This window comes from Hemitrygon akajei, chromosome 10 (genome assembly GCF_048418815.1).
Source record: "Hemitrygon akajei chromosome 10, sHemAka1.3, whole genome shotgun sequence".
Lineage (NCBI taxonomy): Eukaryota > Metazoa > Chordata > Chondrichthyes > Myliobatiformes > Dasyatidae > Hemitrygon > Hemitrygon akajei.
In genome coordinates, this window is record NC_133133.1 from 147,542,211 (window position 1) to 147,564,436 (window position 22,226).

At 41.4% G+C, this 22,226-nt stretch overlaps 1 protein-coding gene across 9 annotated transcripts in view; it reads left to right on the top strand.

Moving 5' to 3' along the window:
- The window catches only part of cacna1c (calcium channel, voltage-dependent, L type, alpha 1C subunit), a 737,294-nt gene that overhangs the window by 465,185 nt on the left and 249,883 nt on the right, over nucleotides 1-22,226 (top strand). For all 9 annotated transcript variants that reach the window (XR_012100621.1, XM_073059289.1, XM_073059283.1 and 6 more), the window contains exons 11-12: nucleotides 12,666-12,692; nucleotides 19,984-20,144. Coding sequence is in view for 8 of the 9 variants with exons in the window: in XM_073059289.1 (XP_072915390.1) it covers nucleotides 12,666-12,692; nucleotides 19,984-20,144 (188 nt within the window). In the remaining variant the exon portion in view is untranslated. The remainder of the gene's footprint in view (nucleotides 1-12,665; nucleotides 12,693-19,983; nucleotides 20,145-22,226) is intronic.

Below are 22,226 nucleotides of genomic sequence, written 5' to 3' on the forward strand. Positions count from 1 at the left end.
GGACTTCTCAAGCTGTCGAGGCTGGAGGTCTGCCCAATTGATGTACGATTTCAAATTGTCTTTGAATCTTTTTTTGGGGCAGCCCTGATTGTGACTGCCATGCTCAAGCTCACTGTAGAGCAGCTGCCTGGGGATCCTTGTTTCACCCGTGCGGATTACGTGGCCAGTCCAGCGTAGCTGGGCCTGGAGGATCCTTGCCTCAATGCTTGTGCTGTTGATTTTGTCAAGGACTTCCTGGTTGGTGATTCGGTCTTGCCATTGAATCCTCATGATTGACCGCAGAGAGTGTATGTGAAACTGCTCCAGCTGTTCTTGGTTGAAAGCTGAATGTCCTTGTGCTCCAGAACTTTGACACGGAGTTTCCCGAGTGCCTGGCTGGCTTTCTGGATCCTTGATCTCTTTGTCAAGGGATCCATCACTGGAGATGGTGCTTCCTAGATACTTGAAGCTCTCCACATTCTTCAGCACAGTGCCGTCGATGGTGATGCATGGCTGAGAAGGGTGGCTGTTTGGTGCAGGTTGTAGGAGAAACTTCTGTCTTACTGAGGCTGCGGAGAACTTGTCGATAATTGTCTGCAGGTGGTTCTCCTGGTGGGCCATGAGGGCACAGTCATCAGCAAACAGGGCTTCAGTGATGAGCCTTCTCATCGTTTTGGTCTTTGCAGCAAGGTGTCTCAGGTCAAACATTGATCCGTCTCGGCGATATCTTATGCCAATACCCAGGTCTAGCTCCTTCAACATTTCAAACATTTTTTGGGAATGGAGCTTGGGTCGTTTTGCCACTCCATGAATGCTTAGTTCTTCCTGGCCAGGAGATCTTTGTTGGCACTGTCATACTCGTCTTGGTGGTTCCAGTCCTTGGGGCTGAGGACTGATTTTGCTGTCTCCATCACCATCTCTCTAAACTGATTCCACTTTTGGGTTGGCCCACCAGTTGGTGGTCCATTGCCAGACTGCTTCTCATCAAGGCTGAAGACTGGTAGGAATTGAAAGTTGGGAGATGAATGTTGCACAATGTAACCAGTGCATGAAAGATATTAAAGTGGAAAAGCCTTGCACAGAGATGACCCCAATCTCTCGGCCTCAGAAGTCAGGATCCAGTGGCTCGAAAAATCGTTACGTCTGGCAACTTCCTTGGCTGCATTAGATGGCCGCGTCTTCTTAAGTGCTCTGCCGCGCCCTACACACTCCACAGTGCGCCATTGAACCCCCGGGGTTTCCTCCGCCTGATCCACTGAAGCAGTCTTCGCATGCTGGGATGAGCAAATTCCTATCTCACCAAGAGTTTCAGACCCGTTGGCTACCCTCACCTGGTTTAGCCGGCCTGTCGAAGCCGTTGCCCAGGGTGTGGCCGCTGTCGCATGCAATCAGCTACAAGGAGCCACAGGTGAGAGCTGGGCGTTGGTGGGGACCAACAGATGACGAGCCACTCCAAGGAGCGCGACAAGCCCCCCATCTAGAGGTGCTACCCCTCCCATGCACCCCAACAGCCCACTCCAGATGTACAGCAAATACCATGTCCACTCTGCTTGCACCTGTAGGCTGAAAGAAAACTCGATAAAGTCTTTTATTCTTGATTAGGGAGTTTGTATAACCTTCCTAGTACAACAGTATGGTTCAAACGGAGAGATGAGGCAGAGATCACAACTGCAGTTGAAATGATCAAGAAGACAGGAAGCCTAAAGTGACTGCGACACTGACCCCAGTAGATGAAACAGTCAAGGCATGCATGTAAGGTTATAATTAAGATCGGGTCACCTTCACAAAATAAAATAAGAGTGCTGTCAAGTTCTATTGGCAATATTGAAAACAATTTTTAGACCAGTGACATTTAAAATCTCACAAGCTAATTGTTGTATGTCAGACTTCAGCTGCATTCTGTCCCTTAGACCTCTGTTAATATCTCTCGGGAGAGAATTACAGAATGCATGTGATCCAGGTTAACCCAGTTTTCAACTTGACAGTGGCCTTATTAGTTTGGAGTTATGTGAGCAAGTTTCTAGCCTACTTAATTCCCACATAGCCTTGGTCTGCAGTGTATAGCAGTGAACCTTTTATGCACTTGTTTTGGTTATACAGTATTCCTTATTTAGTTCAAGCCCTTCCACGTGAGGCAGTCCTTCATATTTGAATCCATCAATGCCACTTATTACATCTGGAGCCCCAGTGTGCCTCATTGTTTCATCAAGCACCTCCATTCCATCTGCTATTACAGCCCGGATTCCAAGCGGTCAGCCATTTTAATTCAACTTCCCATTTCCATACCGGCATGTCTGTCCACAGCTTCCTCTGACTGCCAGATTGAGGCTAGATACAGATTAGAGGAAAAGCACCTCATATTTCAGCTTGGTAGTCCCCAACCTAACGGCATGAACATGGATTTCTCTACCTTCCAATAACCACTCTCCTCCATTCTACTATTTTTCCGTATCTCACTGTCCCACTGTGCCTTCCCTTTTCCCCACTCACACACTTTCAATCTGCTCATCAGCTATACCTTCCTCCCTCTGGTTCCCCTCCTCATCTCCTCCCCTTTATTTCTTGATCTACTCTCCTTACAGATTCCATCTTCTACAGCCCTTTGTCACTTCCGCCTATCATCTCCCAGCTTCTTACATCATTCCCACTTTCCCCCTCCCTCATCTGCATCCCCCTTTCAACTGGATCTACTTTTTTACCTCTCAGGTCTTACTCCACTTCCACCATTTTATACTGGCTATCTCCCCTGTTTCTTTACAGTCCTGATGAAGTGTCTCGCCTGTAATGTTGACTGTTGATTTTCCTCCATAGATGCTGCCAGGCCACTTGAGTTCTTTCAGCATTTTGAGTGTTGTTCCAGATTTCCAGCATTTTCAGTAACTCTTGCGTCCCTGTGTTGTTTAAATGCATGTTTTTGATCAGTATTGTGGCTGAGAGAGGTACTGCAGTCATGTTCGAAGCTGACCTGACACAAGTGAAAACTGGGACAATATAGGAGGTACTAGGTTCCAGTGCTGCATTGGAGGAACAGAGACACGAGCACAGGAGGCCTTCAAAAAAATGATTGAAGTGGCACAAGTGCAAAGAGCTACATAAGCTAGTATCGGAAGTCAAGCCCCGAGGATATTGTGAGGCAAATTTGGTTGTTTTGTACAAGTTATCATACGTTACAGGTTTCTGCGTTCTCAAATGATGAAGCATGATTGTAAGATCACCTGAACTACTTCACAGCATTCTTTCTCGTCTCTCCTCTGCAGACCAACTGGAATCCTCCCTCCCTGAGTAGCAACACCAGACTGTTTATTTTGCTAGAGGGACCCAATTTCCCTCGGGATCAATAAAGTATGTCTGTCTGTCTTCAAGTTGTTTATCAACCAACTTGCTTGGACAGCTGCTGACCATGTAAAGATGATAGAAGGCACTGTCTTCTATGCCTAGCGACACCTTAGCCCATCTTCCATCATACTCACTGATGGCTAGAAACTTAATACCAACTGTACTGCTGCAATTGCTTTAACATCATGTAGGAATATGAACATTGTACAGCTCCTAACTGAGTGCATTAGGATAATCATTTGTCCTTTGTATGATACTTGCCATGGATTGCCTCGTTGAATTTGGTTTGAAATGGTAATTTTGCATTAGCTGTTACTTATTGTTTTGTGGCCAAGTAGGTGCTGGTCTGGTCAGTGGTAGAGGGAAGGGAAGCTTTGAGATTGTTAGGTGAATAGGAAAATAGAGCTGCAGTAGTGAGTATATATTGGAAAGATTTTTGTCATGGACGGTCTAGATAGAATAAGGTATCTAGGTTGACCCTCTTCTTCTTTCTCTGCCTTTACTATTTATCCTGTTCCTGCTTCTCCGTGCAACTGTTTCGATTTGCTTATTTTATAACTAATATTAGGGGTCATGCAGTTGTGATACCAATGGCTGTGATACCTATGGTGTACTTGTGCATCAGGTATTGAAATAATGAGCCAAATCACAGCAGAAATTGTCCATTGCCCAGTATGAAAAGATATAAAAAGCAACCAAGATGACCCTCTGTATCTGAGAGTTTTCCTTCTGAATAGCCTGCAAGCAGCATTGAATGGTAGATCTTTGAAAATTGGAGCATTTAAATATTCATTGAGAATATTTGAAGAGTTTTTAAAAAACTGCTTCAAGTATGATAAATGAATTGACTAGACTTCCTAAAATTGTAGAATATTTATGCCTCAGAAGAAAATTATGCATCCATAATGGAGGCACCAGAGCTTTCCAAGACTAATACCACCTCATTCTAGACTCTACTGGTGACAACTCTTGCAATACATGTCCAAGAGTTTCCGGTTCTACTATCCTTTCAGGGAGGGAGTTCCTGAAATCCACCACCATCCTCTGGGAAAGTCTCTTTTTGTTAGACATTGAAGTGTGTGAAGTATTGAGCTTGGGTCCTTGGTGAGAAATTTTGTTGTGCTGATGTTGTCATCCAGATTGACTAAGAGCTACGCATTAAGAAGCATCTCCCTCAGAACAGATGCACCACAAGGCTGCATGCTTAGCCCCCAGCAACCCCCTCCCCACTCTGCTTGCTTTGTACTTATGATTGTTTGCTGATGACTCCACTGTCATTAGTTGAAACAAGGGTGGGATAAATCAGCATATGGGAAGGAGTTTGAGAATCTGGCTGAGTGGTGCCCCAACAACAATCTCTCAATCAATGTCAGCAAGACCAAGGAGATGATTATTCCTACCACTGATGTTAGGCTCACTGGTCTGGAGATCTCAGGCTGCCCTTGCAAACTTTTGTTAAAATAAAGGCACAACATTTGCTGTCCTCCAGTGTTCTGGTGCCTCATTCATAGCAAGAGATGATGTATTTTCTTATCTGGCTTCCCAGAATGTCCTAGGATACACTTGGCCAGACCACAGGGATTAATATGCTTTAAGACCACCAGCACCTCTTTTCTAATGTGGATATGTTCCAAGACATTACTATTCATTTCTATCAATTCTTTAGCTTCTGTTACCTTCTCCACTGTAAACATAGATGAGAAGTAGTCATTTAAGACCTAAACCATCTATGGATCCACACACATAGATGACATATTGATACTTAGGTGAATTCTCTCCCTTCTTATTCTTTTGCTTTTAATATACTGCAGAATGTCTCAGGATTCACCTTTAATTTATCTGCCAGAGGAATCTCATGTGCCTTTTTTGTTCTTCAAATTTCCCTCTTAAAGGTACTACATTTGTTATACTCAAGGGATTTGTTTGATCCCAGCTGCTACAACCTGTTGTATATTTCCTTTTTCTTGATCAGAGCTTCAATATTCCTAATCAACCAGAGTTCCTAAATGCTGCCAACTTCGCCCTTCAACAGGAACTTGCCGACTCTTAACTCTCCCTATCTTACTTTTAAATGCCTCCCACTTGCCAAATTACGTCAAAATTCAATGGTTAGTTTTTTTTTAATTTCTTCTAGCAAACAGCTTTAAAATGTGTTGCAAAAGCCAAAATGTGGTCCTATCAAGTCTGGATGTAGAGTATTTAGATCATCAGAAGGCATTTGACAGACTGCTCCATAGAAGTCTGGTGCATGAGATACTGTACGTGCTCATGGGGAAGCATGTTAGCATTAATTGAAGATTGGTTATCACATAAGAAACTGGAGTGAGTGGCTTTTATTCAGGTTGGAAGAAAGTAGCCACTCGGATTCTTCAAGGATCAGTCCTGGCCCTCAATTATTTCCAAATTATATTCATGACTTTAGAGTTTCTGGGGGCAATTCGGAAGGCACAGGACAGATACATTCCAAAGATGAAGAAGTATTTTAAAGGGAATATTAGACAATCATGACTGACAAGGGAAGTCAAAGACAGCATAGAAGCAAAAGAAAGGGTATTGCAAAGGTAAATAATAAGTTAGAGGATTGGAAAGATTTTAAAAACCAACAGAAGGCAACAAAAAAAACATAAGGAGAGACAAGATGTAATAGGAAGGTAAGCTAGCCATAATACCAAAAGATTTTTCAGATGTACAAAGAGTAAAAAAGAGGTGAGAGTGGATATTAGATTGTTGGAAAACAATGCTGGAGAGGTAGTAATAGAGGTCAAAAGAATGGCAGAATAATTTAATAAATATTATGCATCAGTCTTCACTGTGGAAGACACTAGCAGTATGCCAGAAATTCAAGAGTGTCGGGGGCAAAACTGAATTAAGGAGAAGGTGCTTGGGAAACTGAAAGCTCAGAAGGTAGATAAGTCACCTGGGCAAGATGGTCTACATCCAAGCCTTCTGAAAGAGGTACTGTAGCTGAAGAGAGCATCGAGGCAAATGAGTCAGTGGATGTTGTTTACTTGGATTTTCAGAAGGCCTTTGACAAGATGCCGCACATGATGCTGCTTAACAAGATTAGAGCCCATGGTATTACAGGCAAGTACTAGCATTGATAGAAGATTAGTTGATTGGCAGGAAGCAAAAAGCAAATAAAGAGGGCCTAGTCTGGTTGACTGCTGGTAACAAGTGGTGTTCTGCAATGGTTGGTATTGGGACCACTTCTTTTCTTGTTATATGTCAACAGTTTGGAATTGATGGCCTTGTGGCCAGATTTGTAAATTATAGGTACATGGGGCAGGTGGTGTTGAGGAAGAAGGGAGTTTGCAGAAGGACTTGGACAGATTGGGAGAATAGGCAAAGAAGTGGCAGATGGAATGTAGTGTAGGGAAGTAAATGGACATGCACTTTGGTAGAAGGAATAAATGCATAGACTGTTTTCTAAATGGAGTAGATTCAAACATCGGAGGTGCAAAGAGACATGGGAATTCTTATGTAGGATAAATTGCGCATTGAGTCGGTGTAAGGTAAGGAAAGCAAGTACAATGTTCAAAGTTCAAAGTAGCTTTGTTATCAAAGTACATACGTACATGTCAGAATACACAACATTGAGATTTGTTTTCTTGCGGGCATGCTCAGTAAATCCAAGAAATATAGAATCAATGAAAGACTGCACCCACAGACAAACAACCAGTGTGCAAAGGACAACAAACTGTGCAAATACAAAAGAAAAAAAAACGTAAAAATAACTAAGTAAGCAATAAATATCAAGAACGAGATGAGGAGTCTTTGAAAGGGAGTCTGTAGATTGTGGGAACTGTTCATTGATGGGGTGAGTGAAGTTGAGTGAAGTTATCCCCACTGGTCCAAGAGCCTAATGGATGAGGGGTAATAACTGTTCCTGAAACTGGTGGTGAGGGTCCAGATGCTCCTGTACCTTATTTTTGATAACAGCAGCAAGAAGAAAGCCTGACCTGGCTGGTGGGGGTCCTTGATGATGGATGCTGCTTTCCTACAACAAGGCTTCATGGTTTTACCCATGATGCACTGGGCTGTGCCCACTATTTTTTGTAGGAGTTTCCATTTGAGGATATTGGTGTTTCCATACCAGGGCTGTGATACAACCAGTCAATATACTCTCCTGTACACGTCTATAGAATTTTGTCAAATTTTTAGATGTCATGCCAAATTTTCATAAACTTCTAAGGAAGTAAAGGTGCTGCCGTGCCTTCTTTGTAATTACTCATTTGCCAGGCACTGCATTTATTTCAAGAGGACTAGAATATAAGAGCAAATATGTGATTCTGAGACTTTATAACGCATTGGTCAGACCTCACCTAGAGTATTGTGAGCAGTTTTGGGCCTCTTATGTAATACAAGATGTGCTGGCATTTGAGAAGGTCCAAAGGAGGTTCACAAGAATGATTCTGGGAATAGCAGGGTTAATGTATGAGGAGCATTTGATGGCTCTGGGCCTGTACTGGCTGGAGTTTAGAAGAATGAGGGCGGATCTCAATGAAACCTGTCGACTATCAAAAGGCCTAGACAGAGTGGAAGTGCAGAGGATGTTTCCCATAGTGGGCAAGTCTGGGACCAAAGGGCACAGCGTCAGAATAGAGGGATGGCTGTGAGGGCCAAGTCACTGGGTATATTCAAAGCAGCGTTTGATAGGTTCTTGGTTAGACAGGGCGTTAAAGGGTACAGGGAGAAGGCAGTAGAATGGGGTGGAGAGGGATAATAAATTAGGGATGATGGAATGGTGGAGCATACTCGATGGGCTAAGTGGCCGAATCTCGCTCCTACATCTTCTGGTCTAAGAGAGTGAGCAAATATTTGTAGATGGACTTGATGTGGGAAAGTGTGAAATTAGAAGAATCTAAGGCCTGCCTATTATCCAAGTAGAGGAAGATTGTGATGAACAGAGTATAGGCACTATATAAGGATCTAAATATTTATGTCCCTGAATCACAAAAAGTTAACAGGAATGAGTAGCAAGTGTTTAGAGGGCCTTTGTTTAAACAGGGTTATAATTAGTCAAAAATTGTTGCAACTCTTTAGGTATGGGTGAGGATAAACTTGGAGTACTCTGCACAGTTTTGTTCTCCTTATTTATATATTACATAATGACATTTAATCACACAGTCAAGATCTAAGATCAGCATTCAACCTCAATCTGTAGGGCTGTGAGGCAGTGACTCCACTTGTTACACCATTGTGTTTGAATAACATAATATCAAAACAAAAGCCAACAAAAAATAGTATTCCAAATCAAATCTCTAAATTAAACCATATAAAATAACACAGAAACATCAACTAAATAATGTTGTGCTCTTAAGCAGAACAAGTGCTACACCTGCCCTTACACTTCCTCCCTCACCACCATTCAGGGCCCCAGACAGTCCTTCCAGGTGAGGCGACACTTCACCTGTGAGTCAGCTGGTGTGGTATACTGCGTCCGGTGCTCCCGGTGTAGCCTTTTATATATTGGTGAGACCCGATGCAGACTGGGAGACCGTTTCGCTGAACACCTACGCTCTGTCCGCCAGAGAAAGCAGGATCTCCCAGTGGCCACACATTTTAATTCCATGTCACATTCCCATTCTGATATGTCTATCCATGGCCTCCTCTACTGTCAAGATGAAGCCACACTCAGGTTGGAGGAACAACACCTTATATACCGACTGGGTAGCCTCCAACCTGATGGCATGAACATTGACTTCTTTAACTTCCGTTAATGCCCCTCCTCCCCTTCTTACCCCATCCGTGATATATTTAGTTTTTCCCCCCCTCTTTTTTTTCACTCTGCCCATCACTCTGCCTGTTCTCCATCTCCCTCTGGTGCTCCCCCCCACTCCCCCTTTCTTTCTCCCTAGGCCTCCCGTCCCATGATCCTTTCCCTTCTCCAGCTCTGAATCCCTTTTGCCAATCACCTTTCCAGCTCTCAGCTTCACCCCACCCCTTCTGGTCCTCTCCTATCATTTCGCATTCTCCCCCCCCCCCCCCACTTTCAAATTTCTTACTATCTTTCCTTTCAGTTAGTCCTGACGAAGGGTCTCGGCCCAAAACGTCTACAGTGCTTCTCCTTATAGATGCTGCCTGGCCTGCTGCATTCCATCAGCATTTTGTGTGTGTTGCTTGAATTTCCAACATCTGCAGATTTCCTCATGTTGTGCTCTTAGTGCTAGTTTTCTATACGTCTTCATTAATTCTCATGTACCTGTCTGGTGCTACACCAATAGCTGTAACAGGTGGAAGGCAGTTGACTTGCATTGGAGAAATTGCAGATCACTTTACAGGATGACGTTGCGCTTTGGACCTAGAAGTCCCCAACTTGTCAGTAAAGGTAGTATCAGTCTGGATTAATTGGCAAGAGCATGAGAACAGACAGATTAATAGTAGTTGGATTACAAATGCTATCACCTGCAATTTAAAAACTTGAGACAAAGGAAAAGTAGATTGCGAGAAACTAGATATGACGTACTGTTAAATTTTATGATCTTAAATTTTGTTATGAAGAGCCTAATAATGCTGGGAGAACATTGAACACTGATCTTCAAGGATTATGCTAATACATAACTGTGCCTGTTCCTTTAGGCTAGGCTCTCTTCCCACTTGTTGCCTATTGCCTTGCCTTGCAGGAATGAGAACCTTGTTAAGTGTATTTGGGATTAAATCCTAGCATTAACCAGTAATCCTTGAATCCTACAAATGACAAGTAAAAAAATATAATTCTATATTGAACCCTGGTCTCTCTTTAATCTGTTTGAATTATTCTTTCAGATCTTTATAAAACTGGATGTAATACAAAAACGTTTAAGTTCCTACAACATGTCTAAAATTAAGTACCTATTCAAAGTATTAGCCTTACTGCCCATTGTCCTCACATTTGATGGATGGTATGCTAAAAATTTTCCACATGATAGAGAAATGTTTAAATGTTCTCTCTTTTTACTCCATTTAATTAATTTTATATATACTTTGTATTGTAATTTGTAGATGTTTTTAATGTGTTGCCATGTACTGATGCTGCAGAACAACAGATTTCATAACATATGTCAAAGATACTAAACCTGATTCTTATTCAGGTTGGGAGTTTGCTCCACAATGATTTCTACCAATTTACACAGCCAAAAGGCACCCTCCATTTAAGAGGTGCATGCTGGCTTTCAGTGGTAGCTTTCCGTTCTTAAATTTGAGCTGTTTGCTGATGCAGAAAAGCAAGGCTTAGTATATTTAGCCTTGAGTATAAGCTGAAATCATCAAAATATGCAGACAACATAATGGAGTGCTCTCTGCACTGGGAAGAATAGGGGCATTTCACAATTCCAGTATTTTTTTCGAACTATTAGCCACCTTACCCTGCAAACATAGTTGTGATGATAATGGATTAGAAGTTAACTGAATGGTTTAGTTATTCTCTAAAGCTGGAATGGATCTGTGAAATATCGTAACAAGAGCTGTTGATTCATTGGGATCTTTATGCAGAGTACCAGATGCTCTGAAGAGATCAACTACTCTATGGCTTTTCGGCATGTGCCTCCCCCTTTTCAGTTTCTTTTAAACTTTTGTCATAGATGGTGTTTGTATTTGTTGCTATATATCGAAACAGTAGTCATCTTGTAAAGCTGTGTCATACATAATTTACAAATTTGATAAAATCTACTTTGCTTGCTGCAAATGGTTAAAAATAATTACTTGATTGTTTATAGAGCAAACTATATCCTCCATACATCTTTGGTGTATTCAGTGATGTTCCCTGTTGCTTTGATTAATGTGATTAATCCCTCTAGTGTTTATTTGCAAAAAACCTTGACGTGAAAAGATTCAGGGAGATGATAACTTCAGTAGCAACACATACAGAATGAAAGAGGAACTCAGAAAGTTAGGCAGCATCTATGGTGGGGAATGAACAGTTCAACGTTTTGATCCAAGACCCTTCATTAGGACTAGAAAGGGAGAGAAAGTATATGGGGGGAGGGGAAGGAGTACAAGCTGGTAGGTGATAAGTGAGACCTGGTGAGGGAGAAGGTGGATGGGTGGGGAAGAGGTGGGGATATATAGAACATAGAACAGTACAGCACATTACAGGCTTTTCGGCCCGCAATGTTGTGCCGACCCTTAAACCCTGTCTCCCATATAACCCCCCACCTTAAATTCCTCCATATACCTGTCTAGTAGTCTCTTAAACTTCTCTAGTGTATCTGCCTCCACCACTGACTCAGGCAGTGCATTCCACGCACCAACCACTCTCTGAGTAAAAGTCCTTTCTCTAATATCCCCCTTGAACTTCCCTCCCCTTACCTTAAAGCCATGTCCTCTTGTACTGAGCAGTGGTGCCCTGGGGAAGAGGCGCTGGCTATCCACTCTATCTATTCCTCTTAATATCTTGTATACCTCTATCATGTCTCCTCTCATCCTCCTCTCCAAAGAGTAAAGCCCTAGCTCCCTTAATCTCTGATCATAATCCATACTCTCTAAACCAGACAGCATCCTGGTAAATCTCCTCTGTTCCCTTTCCAATGCTTCCACGTCCTTCCTATAGTGAGGTGACCAGAAATGGACACAGTACTCCAAGTGTGGCCTAACTAGAGTTTTATAGAGCTGCATCATTACATCGTGACTCTTAAACTCTATCCCTCGACTTATGAAAGCTAACACTCCCATAAGCTTTCTTAACTACCCTATCTACCTGTGAGGCAACTTTCAGATTGATATAACAAGTTGGGAGGTGTTAAGAGGAAACAGTAAAAGCTGAAGAAGGAAGATTTTTGGTGAGTTCAGCTTATACCCAAAGCTAATTGTATTAGCCTTACTCATGAAGTCTATTGGTATACCTTCCATAAGTGCTGCCTGGCCTGCTGAGTTCCTCCAGCAGTTTGTGTGTATTGCTCAAGATTTCTAGTATCTGCATAATCTCCTGTGGTTTTGGTAATGTCCATATTCATTGGTAAAACATTGCCCCTCAATCCGGCAGGTTCCACGGGAGAAGTGCCACATTTTAAATTGATGTTCTTCTGAGAATGAGTCACAGTTTGTATACTCTTTTTCTGTGCTCCAGCAGGCCCAAATTAGTTGTTTTTATTGTTTGTGAATTTTTTGAAATATTCTGAAAGATATGTAATTGCAAACCTCTTATTTCTTTCTAATGTGATCCCTGTATCATAATTCATTTTCTCCCCAGTTTGACAAATGTCTTTCCATTATTCCAGCAAAAAGAATTACTCAGCTGTTGTTCCCGATTGCTGTCAAGCACTGACACTTCGTATTTCTGTTCAAGCAATAAGCCTTCTTCGCTAATGACATATGAAGAGATTTTAATTCAGTAGATGCTTAAATCTTCCATCATTTTTCCTTTTGTATTCCAGGCACAGAATTTCCAAGTCGAAGTTCAGGTCAGTTAACACATTGTAGTTAATGTATTTTTATACACTGATTTTCTTTGTTTACTTTCTCTTAAAGTTACAGGTATTGATTCAATGACAATTTTATTTGCTCAGTATTGAAATTAGCGGGAATACTGTATGAAATTGAGAACGGCTGTATTGTGAATATGCACATTAGAATTGCAATACTGTATACTTGATGTTAACTATAGTTACTGTTTAAGAACCATATTATATTAATAGAAGTAAATGTTTTTGATGTTGAAAGAATGTCTCTGCTTTTAGATGGGCCTTAACTAGTAATATTTTGTTATCTGAGTTGTTTTATACAGGAATGAGATAAGGATTGATTCTTGATGCATTGTGTCTGTCCATTTTCTTTTTCTAATCTTTGTAACTAAACTGATATTTATGTAGTATTTATACCATTCTTGGCAGTACATACACTCCATTTTTAGGACTAGTCCCTTCTAATTGGTGATTTTAATACAGCTATCATTAATTCCTCTCCTCAGTGCTTCCATTATCAATTAATGTCCATTGTACCCACCTCTGAGAATACCATATACAAAAATCAGTCATTCTCCATACTAACCAATTTACATTTACCATGGGTGATTAGCTAGTCAGTAGAACAAGCAGACACCAAAGTAATTTTCATGCAAATTTTTCCAAGCTATAAGTTTTATATTTGTAGCCAAATGTGACATTACATTATATATTTTGCATTTTTACTGTATTAAACAACAGAGCATTCTATATACTCCTAACTTCTGTGCAAATGTTAATAACAGATTCCATTGTAAGCGTTCTTAGCCAGTTACAGATGAGCCACTAATAAAGACATTGTGCTTTTCCCCATTTTGTTCAAACTGCTAAAAATTTTGTCTTACACAAAGTCATGTAAATACCATTGAGGGTATGTAATTTAAGATGTCTTCTAAGTATGTATTTTTTTCAATTAATGACATTACCAGCTGCCAGTGGCAAGAATACTAATTTTTGCTCAGTGTTGCATAGCAACCGTGTGCCATTTATCCTCAGACCATTCTACTGTGACATAATTATATACAAAACTCAAAATAAGGACAATGGTTCTCTGCTAAGCAAGACACCAAATGATATCATCATTATGTATCAGTTTGCCAGGTGTAGGAACTTGTCCTGGTAACCCTTTCCAACATGTTGCATCAATACATGAACAGGCTATTTAGGAATGTACTCTTGAAAGTCAGAGCAGAATTTTAAGATGCAATGCTCACCAGTTTTGGAGGGACGAGTGGCTGATAAACTTTGATATTGCCAATATTCATTTCCCTTTCCCAGTTATCAGTAACTTTATAATGTCACAATTTTTAGGTAAGTGTGATCAATAGTGTCTCTGATGGATACAATAGGCGGAATATATACCAGTGCCTTAATTCTGACCATCTTAATTCTTTCAGTTAATTGGAAGGCCTCCAGAGACATTTCCAACATTGTTGAACTATCCACCCAAAATAAGAGGATATATAGCTTTGCCTGAGATTAACACAGCTGAAAGTGCCACACTAAGATTAAGAAGAATCCTTAGACTGGTGCACTTTGCTTAATAGGTTTCATCAAGACACCTCTTTAAAATTTAATATCCTCAGTCTACATCAATGTCTGTGAATTTTATGGCATTGTTAAGATGCCCCTTTCATATTATTTGCAGCAACACAGACAGAACACTGGAGGAACTCAGCAGATCAGATGGCATCTATGAGGATAATGAACAGTTGATGTTTCAGACCAAGATCATTAGGATTGATCATCATCTCAGCCCAAAACATTGACTGTTTATTTCCCTCTGTCACTGCTGCCTGGCCAACTGAGATCCTCCAGCATTTTATGTGCATTGTTCTGGATTTCTAGCATCTGCAGGTTTTCTTGTGTCATCATATCATTTGCACCTGATTAAATAGTTTCCTGAAGAAATGATCAAAATAGTTTTAGCATGACAATGGTGTGTGTTTGTGCTCAGTGGTGGGGAGGGCTTTACCTGTGATGGACTGGGCCATATCCACTACTTTTTGTAGGATTTTCCTTTAAAGGGCATTGGCCTTTCCATAGAAGTTTGATGGTATGCAGCCAGACAATTTACTCTCAGTTTTAGATGCCATGCCGAATCTTGATAGCACCAAGGAATTTAAAGTTGTTGACCCTCTCCACCTCAAATCCTCCAATGAGGACTGGCTTATGAACCTCTGGTTTTCTCCTCCTGTAATCAATGTCTTGCTGACATTGAGTAAGAGGTTGTTGTTGTGAATCCACTCAGCCAGATTTTCAATTTCCATCTTATATGCTGATTCATCACCATCTTTGATTTGGCCTATGACAGTGGTGTCGTCAACAATATGGCATTGAAGCTGTGTTTAGGCACACAGTCACGAGTGTAAAGCAAGTAGAGCAGGGGGCTAAGCACACCTGTGCTGATGGAGATTGTGGAGGAGATGCCGTTGCCAATCTGAACTGACTGACGTCTGCAAGTGAAGAAATTGAGGATCCAGATGCACAAGGTGGTATTGAAACCAAGATCTAAAAGCTTATTGATTAGTTTTGAGGGAATGACAGTATTGAATGCTAAAATATAGTTGATAAAGAGTATCCTGATGTCCAAATGATCCAGGGTTGAGTGAAGAGCTAATGAGATGGCATCTGCTGTGGACCTGTTGCTCTGGTAGGCAAACTGGAGGAGATTCAAGTTGCTTCTCAGGCAGGAGTTGATATGTTTCATCACCAACATTTTAAAACACTTCCTCACTGTGGATGTAAGTACTACTGGATGATAGTCATTGAAGCAGGTTACCACAATCTTCCTGGGCACTGGTATAACTGAAGCCTGCTCGAAGCAGATAGAAGCAAGAGATTGAAGATCTCATTGAACACTCCATCCAATTGATCAGCACATATTTTCAGTACTTGGCCAGGTATCCTGTCTGGGCTGGATACTTTCCATGAGCTCACCCTCCGGAAGGCTGTCTATCTCAGAGACTGAAGTCACAGGATCTCTGGGGGCTGTGGGAGTTCATGATGGTTCCTCCATGTTTTGATAGTCAAAGTGAGCATAAAAGGCATTGAAGTTATCTGAAAGCTAAACCCTGTTGTCATCTATGTCACTTAATTTTACCTTATGAGAAGTGATAGTATTGAAGCTCTGCCACAACTGTCAAGCATCCTTTGCTGATTCAAGTTTAGTCCAAGATTGCTACTTTGCCCATGAAATGGATTTCCGGAGATCGTAGCTGGACTTGTTGCAACTTTCTTGGTCACGAGACGTGAATGCCTCTGATCCGGCCCTCAGCAGATCGCAGATCTCATGGTCAGAATCAGAATTGGGTTTATTATCACCGGCATGTGACGTGAAATTTGATAACTTAGCAGCAGCAATTCAATGCAATATATAATCTAGTAGAGAGAGAAAAAATAATAATTAAATTAAAAATAATAATAATAAATAAACTAGTACTGTGAATCATTTTTGTATATTGAATAGATTTTTTAAAACAGGCAAAACCACAAATACTGTATTTTTTTAAAAAGTGAGGCAGTATCCAAAGATTCAATGTCTATTTAGGAATTGGATGACAGAGGGAAAGAAGCTTTTCCTGAATCGCTGAGTGTGTGCCTTCTGTATCTCCTACCTGATGGTAAAACAGTGAAAAAAGGGCATGCCTTGGGTGCTGGACGTCTTAATGATGGACGCTGCCTTTCTGAGACACCAGTCCCTGAAGATGTCCTGGGTACTTTGTAGGCTAGTGCCCAAGATGGAGCTGACTAGACTTACAACCTTCTGCAGCTTCTTTCAGTCCTGTGCAGTAGCCCCTCCATACCAGACAGTGATGCAGCCTGTCAGAATGCTCTCCACGATACCACTATATAAAAGTTTTTGAGTGTATTTGTTGACATGCCAAATCTCTTCCAACTCCTAATAAAGTATAGCTACTGTGTTGCCTGCTTTATAACTACATCGATATGTTGGGACCAGGTTAGATCCTTGGAGATCTTGACACCCAGGAACTTGAAGCTGCTCACTCTCTCCACTTCTGATCCCTCTATGAGGATTGGTAGGTGTTCCTTTGTCTTACTCTTCCTGAAGTCCACAATCAGCTCTTTCGTCTTACTAATGTTGAGTGCCAGGTTGTTGCTGTAGCACCACTCCATTAGTTGGCATATCTCACTCCTGTACGCCCTCTCGTCACCACCTGAGATTCTACCAACAATGGTTGTATCATCAGAAAATTTATAGATGATGTTTGAGCTATGCCTAGTTACACAGTCATGTGTATATAGAGAGTAGAGCAGGGGGCTAAGCACACACCCCTGAGGTGCGCCAGTGTTGATCGTCAGTGAAGAGGATATGTTATCACCAATCCACACAGATTATGGTCTTCTGGTTAGGAAGTCGAGGATCCAATAGCAGAAGGAGGTACGGAGGCCCAGGTTCTGCAACTTCTCAATTAAGATTGTGGGAATGATGGTATTAAATGCTGAGCTATAGTCAATGAACAGCATCCTGACGTAGGTGTTTGTGTTGTCCAGGTGGTCTAAAGTTGTGTGGAGAGCCATTGATATTGTGTCTGACGATAGGCAAATTGCATGGTTCATCCAGGGCTTCTGGTTGGGGAAAATTGGAATCATTTTGTGGGGACATACTCATCTACAACTTCTGTAAAGTCCATGACAATGAATCAGTGATCAGCATTAATGAAGCCACATGCAATACTGGATAATATTTGTAAATGTTTAAAAATACTGTAGTTAAACATAAAATACCAAGTTTAACTATAGTAAACAATCTACAACAAAATGTATTATAATCTATCATTAAAGTCTGTGTAATATAATCTATCATTGTCCCTCTGAAATTAAAAATATTTCCCAATGTGAAGTCATATTTTCTCATCAGTTTTTTTGTTCAAAATGCTAAAACTGTATTTTGGAGTGCCAACTTGCTCCCTGGAATATAAGGTTTTAAAATCAACGTGCCATATATATGAATGCCTCCTCATGTCAGTATAATATTGGAAGTATAGTGGATTCCAATTAATTAGGACACACTAGGACCAGTACATTTTAGTCCAATTAAGCAGCTGCCCCAATTAGCTAAAGTTTTGTGGAAATAGTTAAAAAAGCATAAAAAAGACAATTAATAAAGTATGTATGAAAATGAAATTTGGAACAACTTAGAACACAATCAATACTACTACAGTATTATAAAACTGTGTATTAGTTCCTAACTGCTATCAACAGAGGAATTCATCTGGTATACCTGTACCCTGTCGCATTCTTTTAAATTAACTGTAAATGAACAATATCAGCACAGTCTCCTAGAGTAGATAATGGACTGCCTTCATACAATGCTAACAATGATTGCAACCTCCAAATCTTCATTTTCATTGTGACATTCAAGATGATTGCCAATATCTTCCGATTTAAGATGGCACTACAGAACACGTGTGACAGCCCACTGACAGTTCAAAAGGCAAAAAATTCAACTTAACGTTACTAATAACACCTTTTCTGAAGTAAATTGTGGTAAATTATCACCACAAACAATGAAGAGGCGAGTGAAGACAAAGCAAATTCAAGGGATGAAGCATGCTGGTACATTGCAGAATTGACGCAGATGGAGTGAGCCATTCGGAGAGGAGAAGTCGAGTCAGGGGAGTCTCATTGCCCATACGACTGGTCCGGGTACAAAGTTGGATCGCTGTGGGTGCCAAGCCAAATTGGAGAAATCAAAAGTGACTTTGAGCTGGACAGCAAAATCTGGGCCCAGAGTGTGTCACTAAGTGGCATAGTCTAGGCCTGGAGCCTTTCGCTGCAGAGGTGCCCAGGTCCTAGTGCGAGGTAAGATACACTGTTTGGACAATTTAAATGCCAGCCCAGATTAGACTGGAAAGACAGGATGTCAGGATCAGAGGCGAGAGCCAATTTCATTCACTCTCCTGCGATGTTCACTCTCTCTCCATGGAGCTGGGATTATGAAGACTGCCCTGGCTGCTGTGCTCCGTACTAGTTAATATGATGAACTGATACTGAGGCTTTGGGCCTAAAATGCACTGCTTCAGGGTTGGGATCTAAGGACTCATTTTGGTTCAGAATGTTGTTGCTCGCTTCTATTGTTCGTATGATTTGTCTTTATTTTCTCTTTCTCTGCGTGTCGGCTGTTTGTCTTTTTTTTAATTGGGTTCTTTTGGGTTTCTTGCTTTGTGGCTGCCTGTAAGCAAACAAATCTCAAGGTCATATAAGTTATACATTCTTTGATAATAAATGTACTTTGAAACTTTGAACTTCAAAACCTTCAAATTCTTCATAGTCCCTAACCTGTTTTTAAGTAGTGAAATCATTTCATTTTTACTCCCGGTCATTTCTGACATCTCAAAGCCTGAATGCTTGAAGCTGCAGAAAACGAAACAGTTCTGAATTATCTTACTGCTAATTTCTTGCCAACTATCTGTGACAAAAGTCACTGCTTTTTGATCACAAGTGCATGCAACTGACAGTATTTAAAAACTGTTCACTCTAAGTGCAGTGTGGTGTCTAACGGCTGCACAAGTGTACAGGTCTAACACTGGTTTGAAACTGTTCGGTAAAAGTCTTCTGCCCTAATTAAGTGGCATGGTGTCCCAGATAAATGAAAGGAATCCCAGTTATTATATCAACTAGTTTCTGTTCTTTAAGAATTGTCCCAAATAAGTGGCTATCCTGATTAACCTATGGCCCAATTAACTGGAATCCACTGTATTTATAAACAGGCTTAGCAAAACCTGGGAATCAGTGAATACTACAGGACCAGTGAAAAGAAAAAAATTGCAAAGAGTGACTGCCAACTATCAAAAATTACAACAAGCAAAAATCTGTGTTTCCTTCTTCCCTTGTATTAAAACATCCCACTCTCTCCTCATAAATGGACTGATCAAACAGGGTAACTTTCTGTGTAGAAATTATATAGGCGCGGAGTTCTAAGGTAGATTTTCAACTTCAACAAATGAATGATAATCTGGTAATGGTGTCAGTGCAAAAACTCTAGAAGCTGCATTTTCTACACCACTGATTTTCAGTATTTTCTCAAATGAATGGGAAATTTGCTTTGCCAGATTATAGTAAACACAAGAATCTAACCACCAGAGGCACTGTCTATATATCATCCCTTCATTCAACTCTTTTGTGTCAATTTGTTCTCTCCTATCAAAAGACCTCTCTCAGCTGAAGAAATTAAGAAAACAAATAGAAAATTCTTTCTACACCCTCAATATCACTTTTTGTTTTGCAGTCGATATTGGCGAAGGTGGAATCGATTTTGCAGGCGAAAATGTCGCGCTGGAGTGAAGTCAAATGTATTTTATTGGCTTGTAATATTTCTAGTTTTCCTCAACACCCTTACTATTGCTTCTGAGCACTACAACCAGCCCAAGTGGCTAACCCTTGTTCAAGGTAAGGGCACAACTATGTGAAATAAATGCAAATCTGTTCCAGGGGTGTCAAACTCATTTTAGGTCACGGGCCGGATTGAGCAAAATGCAGCTTCATGCGGGCCGGATCAGTCAGACGCGTGCGAACGCAGCTTTCGTTGCCTCTGTTTTTTCAGCCTGCTCTCATGTGTCTCAGTCTCTGCTATAACTACAAAGTGTTTCACTTTACAAATTCCGTTTCTTATGAAGAAGACTGCCGAATAAACACTAAAAACCCTGAAAACCTGGTACCTGAATAAACTCAGCATTAGCCATATCATACGCCATAGGCGCTTCGATTACTGGGGCCAGCTTTGATAGTAATTAGATATTATCTCGCGGGCCAAAGATAATTCCACCATGGCCCGGATTTGGCCCACGGGCCTTGAGTTTGACATATATGTGTTAACCTGATGATATCCTCATGCACCAGTCAGCAAAACTTTATGACTATCTTTCCTTCACTATTCATACTGTAAAAACCATAATGCATAGACAGAACCTTAAAAAAGCAATATTAAACACAAAACCCTAAAGTGACTCTGTATATGAAAATATGATCAAACTAGTGTGGAGCAGCATTGTTCCCATTTCTGAGGTCTTGTCATTCAGGCAAAGATTTAATCCTTGTGTTCTGTTGAGGTGGGTATTCCAGTGTAAGCCTCTTTTAAATCATATCTACAAAAGTAGAGTGCCAAAGGCTTCTCTTGGCACGGTTTTCACCTTTGCCGGTCTGAATAATGAGAGTTCTTTTTTGCTCGCATTACATCAGTTTTTATTTAACACTTTTTCCCTGAAACCATGCTAACACTTAAACTGTTTTCTTTGCCAGGCTGCTCCAAAACATCCTGCAGCCTCACTGCTTACTCAGTCTGACTTCTTTACATCTTCAAAGACTATTGCACTCAAAACTAACTTGCACTGGGGATATTTCGACGCTTGATGCTCAGGGAGACAACACATTGGCATCAAGGACATCACAGAAGCCATGGGAAACTTGAAAGAGCAAGGGCTCATTCACCCAAAATTAACAGGGGTCAGTGTTCACAACAAGGCTTCTCTAAGAAGCAATCTCATCACAGGCTAAGCTTCACTAAAGTGGCATTCTCTGAGATCTGTGATTGAAACCAACACATCAGTGTGTTAAACAGTGAAATGCAAGAAGCAACATACACAAATACTGGTGGAACGCAGCAGGCCAGGCAGCATCTATAGGAAGAAGTACTGTCGATGTTTCGGGCTGAGACCCTTCGTCAGGACTAACTGAAAGAAAAGATAGCAAGAGATTTGAAAGTGGGAGGGGAGGGGGAAATCTGAAATGATAGGAGAAGATAGGAGGGGGAGGGGTGAAGCTAAGAGCTGGATAATTGATTGGCAAAAGGGATACACAGCTGGAGAGGGAGAGGCTCGTGGGATGAGAGGCCTGGGGAGAAAGAAAGGGGGAGCAGAGCACCAGAGAGAGATGGAAAGCAGGCAGGGAGTGATTGTGAGAGGGGCAGAGAAAGAAAAAAAGCAAAACGGTCTCCCAGTCTGTGTCGGGTCTCACCAATATATAGAAGGCCGCACCGGATGCAGTATATCACACCAGTCCACTCACAGGTGAAGTGTTGCCTCACCTGGAAGGACTGTCTGGGGCCCTGAATGGTGGTGAGGGAGGAAGTGTAAGGGCACGTGTAGCACTCATTCCGTTTACAAGGATAAGTGCCAGGAGGGAGATCGGTGGGAAGGGATGGGGGGGGGGGGGGACAAATGGACAAGGGAGTCATGTAGGGAGCGATCCCTGCAGAAAGCAAAAAGGTGGGGGGAAGATGTGCTTGGTAGTGGGATCCTGTTGGAGGTGGCGGAAGTTACAGAGAATTATATATTGGACCCGGAGGCTGGTGAGGTAGTAGGAAAGGACAAGGGGAACCCTATCCCGAGTGGGGTGGTGGGAGAAGAGGAGGATGCACCTCCTCTCCTTCTTACCCCATCCCTTATTTATTTATTACTCCCCCATCTTTTTTTCCTCTCTTTTTTCTCTCCCTGCCCCTCTCACAATCACTCCTTGCTTTTTCTCCATCTCCCT